General features: G+C 40.7%; 1 protein-coding gene across 1 annotated transcript in view; it reads left to right on the top strand.

Annotated features, from left to right (window-relative positions):
* BEND4 (BEN domain containing 4) overlaps positions 1-4,293 on the top strand; it is a 39,533-nt gene extending 35,240 nt beyond the window's left edge. The window contains exon 5 of the mRNA XM_049886328.1: positions 4,003-4,293. Coding sequence (XP_049742285.1) covers positions 4,003-4,220 — 218 coding nt within the window. The 3' untranslated portion in view covers positions 4,221-4,293. The remainder of the gene's footprint in view (positions 1-4,002) is intronic.
* Positions 4,294-18,680: the final 14,387 nt, after the last annotated feature.

An 18,680-nucleotide genomic window follows, 5' to 3' on the forward strand; every position in this document is an offset into this window, starting at 1 on the left:
TTCCGCTCAGTGTCGCCATCTGTGATCTCATTTCACCGCATGGGCTGTGGCTCCCCGCGTACAAGTGTTCAACCTTACTGTATTTTGTTTTTTTTCTGCTGCGACCTTATAGGCTTCATGTGGCCCATCTTCTTGGTATTCAGAAGTTCTTTAAAAACTCTCCGTTTGCTTGAGCCTTGGTGTTCTCACTTAATGCTACATAAATGTTGCATAGCACCTCATGTTTCACACTTTAAATTCAGATTTTCGTTGCTACCAGAGAAGGCAGCCTCCAGCAAAAGTGGATACTGGGGAATGCATAGAGCAAGGGTAGACATGGAATTTAAATACATACATATATATGGTTAAGCGCTGGGCTGCTAACCGAAAGGTCGGTGGTTCGAACCCACGAGCCGCTCCGCAGGAGGAATATGTGGCAGTCTACTTCCGTAAAGATTTACAGCCTTGGAAACCCTATGGGTTTGTCCCATAGGGTTGCAATGAGTTGGAATCGACTCGACAGCAACAGGTATATGTTGTTTGGTCAAAGGATATCCCATTTCCTCTTCTAGCCTGCACTCCCTTCTAGCTACCTTTTCAAGAATACTTGTCCCCCAACTTCTTAAATTTGCTTAGAATTCATTTTCCTTAGTGCCTATGTTATGCCTTGCCCAGTCAATCTTTCTTCTATTAGTTAAAAAAGAAATTTCTATATAAAAGTACTGTTGAGCTAATACTGTTTCATCAGTAATGACAGGTGACTACTCTGCAGCTAATCTCACTATGATAGGCCGGACTGGGTGGGGAGGAAGAATGAAGAGATAGCCAATTGATTCAGCAGGTGCAAATAAACAATATAAATAGAAACAGCATGTCAACAAAAACACCATTCACACCTGAAAAACCCATATAAGGAAGCTCAAATATTAACCTGTCTGGTTCAATAGCAATTGTATTATTGGCTGCCAAGACTTAATATCGATTTACTCTGGACGGGAATCAAAATGTTTCCTGGAGAGGAAGTCACAAATGAAAAACGTGATTACTGACACACCCTTGTTTATGAGAAAGGAGAGGAAGCCCTGTCTACTCTTACACCCCCTCCTGGGGTGTCCGCAATGATTCTCAAACATCTGTGTGTCTAAGATACGCATGTAGTGTTAGCAGCCTGGGTTCCCGGGGCCCATTCCCCGGGACCCACACATTGCTGCTTTTCACAAGCACCCAGGTTATTCTGGTGCAGGTGGCCCACATTGAGAAAACCAGCAGAAATAAATGTTAACTAAGCATAGGTGTTCCGGAGTACTCAGTTTTGGCCAGTCTGAAAATTCCGCTTACTCAAAGAGACTGGGTGACGGAAATTTCCAGAGTCTGTCTTAGCAAACCAGTCATAAGTTTCCTTTAAACACCAGCATCATCAAAGATGATGGAGTGGCTCACCAAGAGACAGTGGGGAGCTTGGGGACCTTACTAAGGATACTCACTGCGTATACTAAGAGGAAGTTATCTTTAGGCTCAAAAGGAAGTTAAGATAAGGAGTCTCACAACTATATGCCTTTCTGGAAATTCTTAAGTATTTTACATTTTAACTAGCAAGTTAGTGAAATAATGATTAAAATACATCCCAAAGCACCAGTGCCACTGTCCTGAGATCATAGCTGGACCCAGCATCAGCAGGTGCAGTTCAGGCTGCCTAACCACAGACTGCATTCTCCAGTTGGTTTCTAACTTGGTGGCCACAACACACAAGCTTCCACTGTTGGGGTGAAGAATGCGTAGACAAGAAGTGGTGATTATCTGAGTTGTGGGGCAGGCACCTGGTTAGAGCATTGAAGTGTTTATCCCAAAGGCTGAACTCCTCAGACCTTCCTGTGAACTAGGTGTGATTCCTTTCATAAAGATTTAGGTGATACGGCAGCCTGCTTGGTAGACCTGGTGACTCCCAGGGTAGACGTCCTTGCTATAGTGAGCAGGATGGAAATGGCCAAGGAAGCCCTCAGACTTTGGACACTCCAGTGATGGAAAATAGGGCGCTGTGGGGAATGGAATCAAATTCCAGGCTGTGACTTCTCCCCAGAGTGCTTTGACCCTAGAGGAAAGAGAAAGTATCTTTCATCTTGTTGGAGGGCCTGTGAAGATGCTTCATATTTGTATAACAGAATGAGCTCTACATTTAGCTCTTGATAGTCCTTGCCACAATATTAGGGAAAGTCTTGTCATGACAGTGGATATGAGGGAGGAGATGGGAGGAGCAGGTCATAGAGCAGCCCACTCTGGCCAGATTGCAGTGTTGCAGCTGACTTTTGCAGGACGGACACTCTCGCACTCATTCATTAACCTTTGTTTCCCCTCGTTGAGCATTTTAGTGCGTTGTTCTCTTGTGTTCATGAGTGTGGGAGAATCTGGACAGAGATAGGAAAGTTACTTAATAACTAAGTTACTTAAGAAACAGTTACTGAATACTTACTGCATACTGGGACTTGAGGAGGACATAAGAGAAATAGAAAACAGAATCCCTATCCTCTGGAGTTTATAGTCTGGCTGGAGATGATTTGAGGACAATTGAGACTAGCATGCAGACACAAGGAAACTAAGTGGGAGTGGGCTAAAAAGATTAGCCTCAGAGATCCCAGAATATCGCCTTTCTGCACAGGATTATTATAGTGACCATCACCTAAATTTGAGAATTATCCTTCAGTGTTTCCCAGATATGCACCCCAGGGTTAGCTGCCTGACTCCTGGCAATTTTATAGTGCAAAGAGCTGAATAAACATGGCTCTTTTCCCAAGGAAGGTGACCAGAGCTGGGACTAAGTCGAGGCTCTTGGCTCAGGCACAAAATTTAAGGGAATGCCAAGAAACTCAGTAAAGCCCATGCTGCTTCTCTGTTAAACCAGACTCTACTGAGATGTGCACAGCTCACTTCATGAGGGTTTTTTCTGGCCGAAGTGCTTTGAAGTGTCAGCTTCTTAGTAGGGTAAATAGGGCCAGGCATTTCAAATTTTCAAACAATTCAAATCCTACGACCAGAACTGTTAAACATTGAAATGTGGAGGGAGTAGTGCTGGAGAAATACAGATGTGTAAGTTAGAGTCACCCTGAAGTTGTAATCAGCTGTGCAAAAACAGTTTGACTTACAACTTTTTCCAAAATGCTAGCTTCAGTTTGCAAGTGTTCATATTAAAACAGCTACTTCAGAGTTATCTATATGCCCTTCCCCCTTGAGAAAACAGAGTAAGGGTTAATTTGAGCTCACTCTGAGGGAGGCCACGTTTGTTTCATTGGAGTCAGATATATATATACGTATAATACATATGCACACACTCACATGGGCACACATACGTACACACGCAGACACACACTTAGAAATACCCTTTATGCTTTTCATATATTCACTCTCCCGGGCATGCTAATTGCTTTTCTGATAAAATCAAATATTTAGAGGAAATCTCATTTTAAAATATATGTCAGTATGTATGTAGATACCACAACTAGAAACATGAACACAGCCTATTATGCACCGTTTTAAGAACATGGGAGCCTTTTCTGAACCAAAGCATAGGCACCTTCTTACTCGCCGAGACTTTGGTTTTATTGTACTCGGTCTTCAAGTTAGTAGCTGGTTAAAGAATACCATACTAATGATATTTTGTTTGCTTCTGGAGATAGTTAACATTCTAAAGCTGTGAGCAGGTAATATGGGTTCAAAACACGGGTTTTGAAATGTACTCCATAACTTACAGCAAGCATGGTGCACACCATAGTTTAGAAGTCAAAGTTACCTTTCATTTTTAACAAAAAATGTTTCTTAGAGGGAGTACACCCTCACTTCCGTGCATTTTACTTTGCACCTAAGAAGAACATTTACATGGTCTTAATGAGTAACGTCATCAAGGCATTACGTTGGATTTCCCATAAAGCTTTTCTTTAGAGCTTTTGGTTAAGTATAAGCAGCCTCTCCTGTTATCTTCTGCAAAAACCAGCTGTTTCTCTCTCTCTTTTATTGTTGCGTGTGTTCCCACAGAATTCATTAGGATGCACTGTACCTCCAACCCCGATTGGTGGATGCCCTCGGAGGAGCAAATAAACAAAGTGTTCAGCGACGCTGTGGGTCACGCCCGGCAGGGGCGGGCAGTGGGGACTTTCCTGCACAACAGCGGCTCCTTTTATGAAGGGATCGATCATCAGGCTTCGCAGGATGAAGTCTTCAATAAAAGTGCCCAGGATGGATCTGGGGATTAGTGGACAAAATCCTTCCACTGTAGCAGCTGGTCCTTTCAAGAGTTCTAATTGTGAATGTCCTGTTAACATCACCTTAGCGTCCAAAGCATGTCATTCTGTCAAACTTTAGACATCCTAAATCTTAACCCTCTTAACCTACTGTCACAATTCCCAAATAGAAATCCATTTTAGGGTTGTTTGGGTAGTCTGTGGAGCCTACAACAGACTTTTAGAATATAATAAAAAAATGAAAACTACAATTTATTTTAAATGATTACTTAGTTAAACAATGAGGGTGGAAAGATAGGTGAGCTCCTAGTTACCAGTCTGAAATCTTCAAGTGAGTTCAACTTTCTGAACAAAGCTGGTCCCCAAGGAAGAAATGGTTAGTTAGTGTTCCTATCCATGGGAGAATGTAGAAAAATGCAGTTATTTTAAGGGACGGGGAACAATCTTTCTCTTGTTTAAATTCAAATAAGTTGTTTTTCTGTTTTCCAAAAATTCGAATTGATAGTTCTCATCTAAGACATGGGATAAGTAACATGGCATGCTGTCTCTATATTGGTAAAGCCTATTATTAGGAGCCCTGGTGGCACAGTGGTTAAGTGCTCAGCTGATAACTGAAAATTCGGCAGTTCCAGCCCACCCAGAGGCTCTGCAGGAGCAATCTGCTCCCTTCAAGATTAAAGCCTGAAAAACCTATGAGGCAGTTTTACTTTGTCTGATGAGATCACTATGAGTCAAAACCAACTCGATGGCATCTAACAACATTGTTAAAAAAGAAACCAAATCTACAAAACATCTACAGACTGTGATTAATTGGAGGTCAACTTTTTTTCTCAGCTATTTTACAAAAAGTTCCACTATGTGGTCTCTGGAGTTTATCAACAGTGATAGCTTTCAATATGTCAGTCAGGAAGCATCCAAAGATCCAAAACCACTTTCAAATGCTTGATTGTGTTGGTTCATTGACCACGGTTTCCACAGCCTTAAATCAGGCTTTGTTGACACAATGCCAAAGTGATTGGTTGAGCAATAAGAAATTCAATCAGTTGTTTCGTTTCCTGAGGACCAAACAACTGGTGTGACTAATGGTATTCGCTGGCTTGACCAAATGTTCTGGCGTTGTATACACACAGTTTCAAGGCCATTCTGAGTACTATGTAATGGGCTTGTCTGTAAATTCTATGAAATTTGAGGGGCTTTTTGTCCTGAGTTGATCTTTAGAATTTGCATAGAATTTTGTTTGTGCCGATGTCGTTGATGAAAATGTTTTATCACAGCTGGTGTGTGCCTCCTTTCCCCCAGTGTTACCCTGAGCTGTAAGTTTTGGCTAAGTTAACACTGTACCACTCCCAGCCACTTCCCTCCGTGTTTCATTCGTTGACCTCCATATGTAAAATTAGTGATGTCTTTGGAACGATTCCTTAGAAACAACTGCTATAGAATTCCTGAGAACTTCAGGTTTGGATATCAGGAAAGGCTTCCTTTATCAAATTAGTCCAGATTACTACACTTTTTGTAGAGGAGACAACTAAACGGGCAGCTCTTAAGTGTCCTCTACAGATATGACTAAGGGCTTTGAAAATTGCTTAGAAGGTCAATTACGGTTCCTGAGTATCTAAGGTTTTTGTTTGTTTGGCATTTTTTGTCAAAAGTAATTATCCTTTCCATTCAACAATTAGTTAGCATCTACTCTACGCAAAGCCTTAGAAACAGCCTTCTGTAGATTTTGCTATGATTATTAGCTTTCATTCATTGAAAAGTTTAATATTTATGGAGCTGGCCATTTGTCAGATCTGTTAAATGGTGTAGGGAAAACTAATTTTTCAATCCTCTTTTGGGCAAATTAGGTAAAATTTGGAAGTAAAAGAAATGATATACACAAATGAGATGTTGCTTATGGGAACCACAAGACTAGTAACTTTGGCTATCCAAGGAGGAAAGATACTTCTTATCTTAAAGAGTTTTCAGAAACCTGAGAAGTCAGTGTCTAATGAGATTCTTTAACAACGTGAACTCTTGGCCCGAAGAAAAGCACCACCTCATCTGCCTTTTCATCTGACCTTTTTTTTGTTTGCACGGGGCCTTAGTGGTTCTTACAGATTAGTGTAATGTCCTTTTTTCTATGGCAGAAATATTTGACCACTGCTTTTAACAAAGAGCCCTTGTGGTACAGTAGTTAAGAGCTCAGCTCCTAACCAAAAGGTTGGTAGTTCAAATCCAGCAGCCGCTCCTTGGAAACCCTATGGGGCAGTTCTACTCTGTCCTATAGGTTGCTAAGAGTTGCAAGCGACTCATTGGCAACAGGGCTTTGAAAAAAAATCTTCCAACCTTTAGTGTTTTCCTGCAAGCTTGAGGATTATTTTACCTTCCCATTCTAAGGGACATCTTTGAGGCCTGTGTTGTGCTGGTTGTCAGTGAGGGTGATGAGAGCACCTCCTGCACTCACATCTCCATAGCCTTATACATTGCCATGATTAAGAATGAAGTGCCTACACCGCTGCTGTGAGGGAGGGTGACAGGAACCTTCTCTTTAGCTGTAACTATTACCACCACCCAAGAAGGCTGCAGGGGTAGGCCCTGCCTCCCAAGCTACATGGTTGCACACCACCGTTGGTCCAAAGGCACACTTGGTCTCTCTCTCCCAACACTCAAATTCCAAAATGTTGGTATTACGTGTTAGCCATCTCTTTTGCACATGAGGAAACCAAGGCCCAGAAAGACAAACTGACTTACTCAGGTTACTGTCACCATTTGTGTTCCGTGAGGCTTCACTAGGAACGCGAAGGATAATATAAGAGCATCTGCAGAAAATTGCTCTCATCTTCTTTGGTAGGTGAACTAAGAGATACGTGCAGGTGTTTCAAAGCTGTAGAGCAAGTGGGTGATTTATGTTTGGATCATTTCGTATCCCTTCATCAGTCATAGACACACTAACAATGGATTCCTTCATCAGGGTTATAAGGAGATATAAGTTGTTACAATATATTATTTGATTCTGTTAGTCTATCAACTAATGGTAACTGACATTGATACTTTTTTTTTTTTTTAAGTCCAGTAACTTGGAATACTAGATGTTTCTCTTTAATCTAGACAATAATCCAAGTCTGGCAAGTCTGGCTCATTATTGCTACTTTTTTCTGCCACCTTTAATGGCTCGTTCCTCCCTTCAACTGGTACCAGGAAGTACTTACGTTATGGAGCGTCACGTGAGATGAAACATGCACTATTTTCAGAAAAGCAGACATACATTGCCCTCATTCAGATTCTGTCTCATTCTGTATATGCTCTAGAAGCGAAACCTAATACCCATGGACTACCTCCTTAGTTTCTTCTTAGGTTTCAGTTATATTTAAAATCGTCACTCTTGGGATAACTTAGTTTAATTTTTAAAAGATATTTAAATGTGCAACTTTTCTCATTCCATGCTATGTCATTTCACAGTAAAAATCTGTGTTAACTTTAAACAGCTCTTATATACAAATTTCTAGAAATGTAATAGAAAATGATTTTGCACATATGGTGCGAGTCTTGCTGGTGTGTGTTTAATGTGGCAGCACTTGCCAAACCTGCTTGGCAAAACATGTCAAATAGAGTGCTTGAGTCAGAACTCTAATGTAAATGTGTCGAAACAGCAGTGCGTATCATGATGTATTTTTGTAAACATAGTGATGGCTTCTTTCAGTAGTGTAAGTACTGGATAAAAATAACTGCTTCACTTGGAATGTTTTAGGAAAATGTCATCCAGCTGATGGCCCTCTGCAATGTTACTTGCACTGTCAGCCAATAGCATTGGTTTCTTTATTTTTATTGGTTTTAGAGTAGAGCAAAGAATTGATATCAGACAACAGTGAGTGCAAAAGTAATAACCCATCACTTGTTTCCTTCTAATATGTAAAATTCAAAAGTGTAACTGATATACTGACACATTAGAGACCTTTTATCCTCCCCAGTGTATTCAGTTGCAAGAAACCCTGAAAGGACTGGACTTTACTCATCCAGTGACCAGCTTTATCAGTTTGGCTGTTTTAAGGCATTGAATTCCCAAATCTTTGCAAAACCAGTGACCAAATTAATTTTTCTTGTAAGCATCTATCGTGTTGTTGTGTGCCATTGAGTCAGTTCCAACTCATAGTGACCCCATATGATAGAGTAGAAATTCCCCATAGGATTTCCTAGGCTATAATCTTTATGGGAGCAGATTGCCCAGTCGTTTCTCCCATGGAGCAACTGGTGGGTTTGACCCACCAATCTTTTAGTTGGCAGCTGAGCACTTAACCATTGTGCCACCAGGGCCCCTTTGACCATCCGCAGCTGGCTAATACAAGGGCTATATTCTCACTGAATCACAATTCCCTAAACGGCAATGAAGATACATCTGTTAATAAGACTCATTTGAAAACCTGCTCATTCTCAGAATAATTGCACCAGTACAAGTGGTCAGATGGGTCTTGGCCACACTGGCAAACTATTTCGGCCCATTCAAAACTACTAAAAGCATCAACAATAACTATAGCTAAGATTTATTGAGTTCTTACGTGCCAGGTTCTTTGCTAAGCACTTTAATGCATCCTCTCATTTTAATTCTCACAACACTGTGAGGCTGATACTGTTATTATCCCCATTTTACAGATAAGGAAACTGCCTAAGGCATTCTGCTAATAAGAGGATCATTTTTGGACTTAATAAGCAGAATGGCTAGTTCTGTTTTCCCCAGTAGTAAAAGCATAGTTCTCAAAACCCATCAGCATTTTGGAGTGAATTTGCTTTATTATCTCATTGAGGTAAAGCTGATATTTGTGTTGTTAAAAGGGCACTTTCAAAGTATGTTGATGCTTACATAGGAGTTTATAAACTATATATCATCTGGGATTTGCCCAGTTTTCTGCATAAGGCTTGACTTACGTAAGATCCTAAGATGAACACCAGGAAATGTTTTAATGAAGGGAGTAAATAAAAACACTAACTTGTTCATACTTACAGTTTCCCAGTACACAATGCAGCAATATAAAAGCAGCAATTTGAACTCAGTGACGTGATAGTCTTTGGGAATTCCCACAGATTAGAAATGGCACTGGTTGTCAGTTATCCAACATCTTATTTACTTTTCGCATTTGTTGTCTTGGTACCCTAAGACTTGATGAGTCTGGTTTGGAGGAGAAGGTTTTAATTTATGATGTCACTGTGAAAACTGTTGTGAAGATTTTGTAGGATAATACAGTTATCCTTTCAGTTAATTCTTTTCTGTAGTTTTGGCTCTTGAACATTCCTTTGGCTGTGCTTAAGCTCAAGAGCACGCCAAGGCCAGGAGGGGCTTGGCTTTTGCTTCTTGGTAACAGGGCGTGCCAGACCATGAGGTGGGTCATGAAACTGTCAAGGTCTCTAGTCTAGCCCAACCCTGCCCAAGCACTGCCTTTATGTCTTTCCTCTCTGGAACTTCATGTAGCAGCCTAACACTGGGGCCAACTTGCCTTTACTCTATTTTCTATGATGAACACTTGTGGAAAAACTGTGACAAATCCATCGATCCTAATATTTTTTATTGTTGGAGTCTTGTTGATTCTCTATGAATAATTTCTATTTACTTGTACTGTGTAGAGTTAATACCCACTGGGGATATGTTAATAAAACTACAAATGCATAGTGTAATATAGAATAGCAAAAATTTTTTGTGAATAATTTATATAGAAGAGTAAGTTGTTTTTTAAGTGTTAGGCACATTTCTTTTAGGAACTTAAAATGAGAGTTTTTTAAACATTCAATATTTTTAATTCTAAGAGACATTTGTTACTAGAGCCAATTATTTCAGGTGTTCTAATTGGAGTATTGATTTTATTACCTCATATACCTCTAGAATGCCACATGTTCTGTTGGGGATAAAATTGCACAATAAATGTCAAATCTCCGTTAAGTGTTTTAACTTGCTTTTTGCGTCTTTCTCCAATTCGCTGAAGTTTTTTGGATTGAGAACTTTTTTTTTTCTTGAAGGTAAGACTTTTCTGTTTGTCTCTGAGCACCAAGAAAATGTTATATGCTTAATACCCAAATAAAAAAGTTATGTCAGAAAACTGACCAAAAATCACCCAAAAATTCATTTGATCTAGTGAATGAAAGGGATAACCAATGGTGGAGTGACATGGAATCCAAGCAGATTTCCTTTGTATACCACATCTTTGTATATCCACATATAAACGTTCATGCTTCCCACTCATAATACCATTCTATTAGGGAGCACAAAAATCCTACAGCTGCTACTCATGACTTTTAAAAATGACCAGATGTTGATTATTTATGGTTTTTAATCTGATGACAAAAGCAAAAGAGCTCTGGATAAATAAGGCAGCATGGTTGTGATCTGACATATCAACTATTACAGAAGAGCAAAGGTTGAATAAACATTATTTCAAAACACAGTTTCATCTTAGAGAAAATGTAAAGGTGTTTTATTTTTGCACTAGAAGATGCAAAGTTTTAGCTAGTAGTTTTAGATGTGAAAGCATAATTTACTCCAAATAATTTTGGTTATAATTGGGATATTTATTAAAATGAAATTAAAGTTATTTTACTGTTCCAAAGCATTAAAGAGGATGATTAATTAACTTGGGTTGTTGAATATTTTGTAGCAGGCACAAGAGGCAAAGCAACAAATCAAAAAAGTATTAGGAATAAGTTCAACAAGGTTGCAGGATACAATATCAATATACAAAATTCAATTGTATTTCTACATATTAGCAATGAACAATCTGAAAAAGAAGAAAACAGTAACATCAAAAAGAATAAAATAGGAATAAATTTAACAAAAGAGGCGCAATACTTGTACACTGAAAACTACAAAGCATCATTGAAAGAAATTAAAAACCTGAAGAGTAGAAAAACATCCCAGATTAAGGATTGGAAGATTTAATATTGTTAAGATGGCAATATTCTCCAAATTGATCTATATATTCAATGCGGTGCCTATCAAAATCCCAGCTTGCTTCTTTGCTGAAACTGACAAGCTGATCCTAAGACACATGGAATGAATCGAAAATAGCCAAAAAATTTTGAAAAAGATGAACAAAGGTGGAAGACTCAAACATCCCAATTTCAGAACTTACTACAAAACTACAGTAGCCAAGACAGTATAGTGTACTAGCATAAAGATAGATATATAGATTAATGGAATAGAATTGAGAGTACAGAAATAAATCCTTCACATTTATGGCCAGTTCAATTTTGACAAGGCCACTGTCTTAGGCTGGGTTCTCTAGAGAGGCAAAACCAGTAAAATGTATAAATATATAGAAAGAGAGATTTATACCAAGGAAATGGGTTCACCTGGTTGTAGAGGCTGGAACTTCTTCATGGGTCAGGTTGAAGGCTTCTCCTGATTCACATAGCCACAGGAGCTGGGGAACCCAAGATCTGCAAGTCAGACAACAGGGCACTTGCTCACAGGCTGCGAAGATCAATGAATCCCAAGATTGAAAGGTACTATGGTAGGTAAGTTGCTAGCTCAAGTCCCAAGAAGTGGAGGTCTGATAAACAGGAGCCAGCTGCAGGATCCAGAGCAAGCAAAAGCCTGTGAGCCTTGGCAGAGAGTCCACCTATATTGGATGCAGGCTGCACTCCCAGGGAAAATCCCTTTCAACTGAATGGCTACTTGAAGCAGATCCCATCACAGAGGTGATCACATTATATCAAATCTCATGGAAGTGATCACATCATCATACGACTGCCAAAATACATAACTCTCAAGCCACTGAGAATCATGGCCCAGCCAAGTTGATATACAATCTTAATGATCACAGTCCACCCTTTGTCAACTTGGCACCTGCACACATCTCCTTAAACCATACATAATCTCTGAATAAAGACAATCATAAAGTCATACTTGTGCCTAAAATGATACAACAAACACACATACAAGGCAGAAATACTCATAACAATTGCAATAATCATTTCTACAACTGGTCACATGGTCAAAACTGGTATTTAGAACTCCCTTCTTCCACCACCCATTCCACATACATTTTGCCCTCAGCGCCTCAGCTGATCATGGTTCTTTATCTGGTGGGGTGACCCAAACCTTCATTCCTGAAGGGTCTGGGCAATTAGTAGTCATTTCAGAATTGGGTTGGTATAGTTATCCATTGACTTTAGTCACAAGGCATGGCAGTACCAAGAAATGCCCTAACAGATCACCTGCTTCCAGACATACTCTTCTTTATCTCCATTTGTTATATAAATCCAATTTCCTCATAGTAATCAAGATCCATCACAACACCAATATGGTAACTCCCTTCTTTGCCTGTTGATCCAGAGGCATAAGGAGCCCAAAGTGGTCAGGTGGCATTCCTAACTTCAAGCTATTGGAATCAGTGATGTGTCTCCAGATAGGAGCATTCCTCCCTTTGGAACTAAGACCTCTAGACCCTCACAGCGTAGGGTTGTGGGGACAGAAGACAAAAATGTTGCAAGTGGGTAATTGGGGCAATAGTGAGTGGTGCAAGTCCCATTTCAAACCCTTCATTCCTGGACCCATGAATCCTGGCTATAGGAGAAATAGCACCATATATTGGATGCTGGTTTAGAGCATATACAGCCTCCTGGAGAACATTGCCCCAACCCTGCAAGATATTGCCACCTAGTTGGCCCCACAATTGTGTCTTTAGAAGGCCATTCCATCACTTTATCAAGCCAGCTGCTTCAGGATGATTGGGAACATGGTAAGACTAGTGAATTCCATGCTCACGGGCCCACTGCTGCACTTCAGTTGCTGTGAAGTGAGCCCCTTGATCCGAGGTGATGCTGTGTGGGATACCATGACAGTGGATAAGACATTCACTAAAGTCCACGGATGGTAGTTTTGGCAGAAGCATTGCATCCAGGGAAGGCAAATCCATATCCAGAGTAACTGTCTATTCCAGTAAGAAAAAACACTGCCCTTTCCATGATGGAAGCAGTCCAGTGTAATCAACCTACCAGGTTGCTGGCTGATCACCTCGAGGAATGGTGCCGTATCAGGGGCTCAATGTTGGTCTCTGCTGCTGGCAGATTGGGCACTCAGCAGTGGCTTTGGTGGGTGGAAGTCCATGTTGCTGAGCCCAGGCATAACCTCCATCCCTGCCACCCTGGCCACTTTGTTCATGAGCCCTTTGGGCATTGACAGGAGTGGCTGGGGAAAGAGGATGACTGATTTCCACAGAGCATGTCATCATATCCATTTGATTGTTAAAATCCTCTGCTGAGGTCACCCTTTGGTGAGTATTCATGAGACACAAGTATCTTCACTTCTTTGGCCCATTCAAACCATTGGCCACCGCCCATGAATCAGTTTACAATCACACATCTGGCCATTTCTCCTTCCAAGCAAAGTGAACAACCAGGTGCACTGCTTGAAGTTCTGCCCATTGGGAGGGTTCCACAGCCCTTCAGGGAGGGCCCAGAATGTGGTTGTAGTGCTACCACTGCCCACTTTTGAGTGGTGCTTCTACATTGTTCAGAACCATCTGTAAACCAGGCACAAGTGTTCTTTTCTTCAGTCAACTGATCATAAGGAGCTCTCCATGAGGTCCTAGGTGCATGAGACCATAGGTGCAGACTGGGAGATGGATGGTAATGTGACAGGAGTGGAGACCATGGGCATTTGGTCCACTTCGTTATGCAACTTACTTGTGCCTTCAGGTCCTGCTTGGGCCCAATCTCATATATACCACTTCCATTGAATGTTGGAATGCAGCTGTGCGTGTCCAACTTTAGGCTCTGTGGATCAGAAAAAAGCCAGTTCATGATGGGCAGCTCAGGCCACATGGTGACTTGGTGACCTATAGTTAAGTGTTCAGTCTCTACTGAGGCCCAGTAACAAGCCAAAAGCTGTTTCTTAAAAGGACAGTAGTTATCTTCAGAGGGTGGAAGGGCTTTGCTCCAAAATCCTAAGGGACTGTGCTGTGATTCATGAATAGGGGCCTGCCGAAGACTCCAAACAGCATCTCTATCTGCCACTGATACTTCAAGCACCATTGGATCAACTGGATCATATGGCCAAAGTGGCAGAGCAGCTTACACAAGTCTGAACCTATTGCAGAGCCTTCTCTTGTTTGGGGCCCCATTCAAAACTAGCAGCTTTTCTAGTCACTTGATAAATAGGCCGGAGTAGCACACCCAAATGAGGAAAATGCTGCCTCCAAAATCCAAAGAGGCTCACTAGGTGTTGTGCCTTCTTTTTAGTTGTGGGAGGAGCCAGAGGCAATAAATTATTCTTCACTTTAGAAGGAATATCTCCACATGTTGCATACCACTGGACCCCTAGAAATTTCACTGAGGTAGAAGGCACCTGAATTTTTGTAGGATTAATTTCCCACCCTCTAGCATGCAAATGTTTTACCAGTAAGTCCAGTCATTGACACTTCTTCCTTACTAGATCCAGTCAGCATAAAGTCATCAACATAATGAACCAGTGGAAGGGAAAGACAATCAAGGTCCCCACAGACTAAATTACAACATAGGGCTGGACAGTTGATACAGCCTTGAGATAGGACCAAAAACAGGACAATGAAGGTATATTATATTGCTGACTTTGCCAGCTGAAGGCAAACTGTTTCTGGTGGTCCTTCAAAACAGGTAGGTAGAAAAAGACATTAGCCAGATCAATAGCTGCATACCAGATACCAGGAGATGTACTAATTTTCTCAGTCAGTGAAATCACATCTGGAACAGCACCTGCCATTGGAGTTACCACCTGGTTAAGTTTTCAATAATCCACTGTCATTCTCCAAGATCCATCTGTTTTTTGCACAGGCCAGATAGGCAAGTTGAATGGGGATGTGGTGAGAATCAGCACTTCTGCATCCTTCAAGTCCTTGATGGTGGCAGTAATCTCTGCAGTTCCTCCAGGGATATGATATTGCTTTTGGATTACTGTTATCCTAGGTTAGGCAGTTCTAATGGCTTCTGGTTGGGCGGTTCTAGTGGCTTCTGCTTGGCTTTTCCTACCATAATAGCCCTTACTCCACATGTCAGGGATCCAATGTAGGGGTCCCATCAGTTGCTGAGTATATCTATTCCAAATATGCATTCTGGAACTGGGAAAATCACTACAGGATGGGTTCAGAACTTACTGTGAGACGGACATGAGCTAAGACTCCATTAATAACCTGATTTCCATATGCACCCACTTTGATCTATGGACCAATGTGATGTTTTGGGACTCCTGTTTTGGGCAGTGTTTTGGAGCCCTTCCTCAGGAGGACCCAGCTTCCCGTTCCTTCAAGGGGTTATGAGTCTGCAAGCTGTCTCAAGTCTGGGAATTCATTGATGGAGCGTGGCTTTCTAGTCTGGTGATTCAAGTTTGACTGCTGTTTTCTTGACCTAAAATTCTTCCACTTTTACAAATCAAGTAAATATTAATAGGTTTCTGTCATGGATTAAATTGTGTCCCCCAAAAAATATGTGTATCAATTTGGCTAGGCTGTGATTTCTGGTATTGTGTGATTTTCCTATATGTTGTAAATCCTACCTCTAAGATGTTAATGAGGGAGGATAGGTGGCAGTTGTGTTAGTGAGGCAGAACTCAATCTACCAGATTGGATTGTGTCTTGAGGCAATCACTTGAGATAAAAAAGAAAGAAGTGAGCAGAGTAAGAAAGCACCAAGAAAGCAGTGCCAGGAGCAGAGCATGTCCTTCGGACCCAGGGTTCCTGCACAGAGACGTTCCTAGTCAGGGGGAAGATTGATGAGAAGGCCAAAAGAGAGCGAAAACCTTCCCCTGGAGTTTACACCCTGAATTTGGACTTTAGCCTACTTTACTGTGAGAAAATAAACTTCTCTTTGTTAAAGCCATCCACTTGTGGTATTTCTGTTATACCAGTACTAGAAGACTAAGACAGTTTCCAATCTATTTCACTCTTAAGGACACCATGACTACGTAGCCAGTGCCATAAATCCATATGAATCAGACTATTCTGATTACAGCTTTGGCTTCACTGTCCATTACAGTAACCATGCCCACCTTGTTTTTGTTGATTGAGTGCCGTCACATGGCCCCTACCACCATAAGGTCCGGTCAGCCCCATTGTAGTTACATGTCTTAATTCAGTTAGGGCAATTCCCATAGCCAAATCTGATTTCCATAGAACAGCAGCCCCAGCAGTTTTCAAGTATGTTGGGGCTCTCTTCACAAATTTGTTCCTCATTATTCTGATTTAAGGTGTGTCCTCTGGGGACTCCATGTTGAGGTCTGTGAGTCTAATCTGATAAATCCACTCTAACGTCAATTTCCCTAAGCCTTTAGATAACGTGCTCTGAAACTTGCTCTCAAATGTTGAACAGCTAAAGCAAAAGGAAGAATTCATGAAGTAAAAGAACTGAACAGAAGATTTCGAAGGGCAGCTCGAGAAGACAAAGTATTACAATGACATGTGCAAAGAGCTGGAGATGGAAAACCAAAAGAGAAGAACACCCTCGGCATTTCTCAAGCCGAAAGAACTGAGGAAAAAATTCAAGCCTGGAGTTGCAATAGTGAAGGTTTCTATGGGAAAAATATTAATTAATGCAGGAAGCATCAAAAGAAGATGGAAAGGATGCCCTTTATCACTGCTGTTATTCAACATTATGCTAGAAGTCCTAGCCAGAGCAATTAGGCTAGACAAAGAAATAAAGGGCATCCGGATTGGCAAGGAGGAAGTAAAATTATCTCTATTTGCAGATGACATGATCTTATACACAGAAAACCCTAAGGAATCCTCCAGAAAACTACTGAAACTAATAGAAGAGTTTGGCAGAGTCTCAGGTTATATGATAAACATACAAAAATCACTTGGATTCCTCTATATCAACAAAAAGAACACTGAAGAGGAAATCACCAAATCAATACCATTCACAGTAGCCCCCAAGAAGATAAAATACTTAGGAATAAATCTTACCAAGGATGTAAAAGACCTATACAAAGAAAACTACAAAGCTCTACTACAAGAAATTAGGAAGGACCTACTTAAGTGGAAAAACATACCTTGCTCATGGATAGGAAGACTTAACATAGTAAAAATGTCTATTCTACCAAAAGCCATCTATACATACAATGCACTTCTGATCCAAATTCCAATGTCATTTTTTAATGTGTTGGAGAAACAAATCACCAACTTCATATGGAAGGGAAAGAAGCCTCGGATAAGCAACACATTACTGAAAAAGAAGAAGAAAGTGGGAGGTCTCACTCTACCTGATTTCAGAACCTATTATACAGCCACAGTAGTCAAAACAGCCTGGTATTGGTACAACAACAGGCACATAGACCAGTGGAACAGAACTGAGAACCCAGATATAAATCCATCCACATATGAACAGCTGATATTTGACAAAGGCCCAGTGTCAGTTAATTGGGGAAAAGATAGTCTTTTTAACAAATGGTGCTGGCATAACTGGATATCCATTTGCAAAAAAATGACACAGGACCCATACCTCACACCAAGCACAAAAACTAACTCCAAGTGGATCAAAGACCTAAACATAAAGACTAAAATGATAAAGATCATGGAAGAAAAAATAGGGACAACCCTAGAAGCCCTAATACAAGGCATAAACAGAATACAAAACATTACCAAAAATGACAAAGAGAAACCCGATAACTGGGAGCTCCTAAAAATCAAACACCTATGCTCATCTAAAGACTTCACCAAAAGAGTAAAAAGACCACCTACAGACTGGGAAAGAATTTTCAGCTATGACATCTCAGACCAGCACCTGATCTCTAAAATCTCTATGATTCTGTTAAAACTCAACCACAAAAAGACAAACAACCCAATCAAGAAGTGGGCAAAGGATATGAACACACACTTCACTAAAGAAGATATTCAGGCAGCTAATAGATATATGAGAAAATGCTCTCGATCATTAGCCATTAGAGAAAAACAAATTAAAACTACGATGAGATTCCATCTCACTCCAACAAGGCTGGCATTAATCCAAAAACACAAAATAATAAATGTTGGAGAGGCTGCGGACAGATTGGAACTCTTATACACTGCTGGTGGGAATGTAAAATGGTACAACCACTTTGGAAATCTCTCTGGCGTTATCTTAAACAGTTAGAAATAGAACTACCATACAACCCAGAAATCCTATTCCTCGGAATATACCCTAGAGAAACAAGAGCCTTCACACAAACAGATATATGCACACCCATGTTTATTGCAGCTCTGTTTACAATAGCAAAAAGCTGGAAGCAACCAAGGTGTCCATCAACGGATGAATGGGTAAATAAATTGTGGTATATTCACACAATGGAATACTATGCATCGATAAAGAACAGTGATGAATCTGTGAAACATTTCATAACATGGAGGAACCTGGAAGGCATTATGCTGAGTGAAATGAGTCAGAGGCAAAAGGACAAATATTGTATAAGACCACTATTATAAGATCTTGAGAAATAGTATAAACTGAGAAGAACACATACTTTTGTGGTTACGGGGGGGGAGGGAGGGAGGGAGAGAGGGGGCT

This window comes from Elephas maximus, chromosome 5, assembly GCF_024166365.1.
Source record: "Elephas maximus indicus isolate mEleMax1 chromosome 5, mEleMax1 primary haplotype, whole genome shotgun sequence".
NCBI lineage: Eukaryota > Metazoa > Chordata > Mammalia > Proboscidea > Elephantidae > Elephas > Elephas maximus.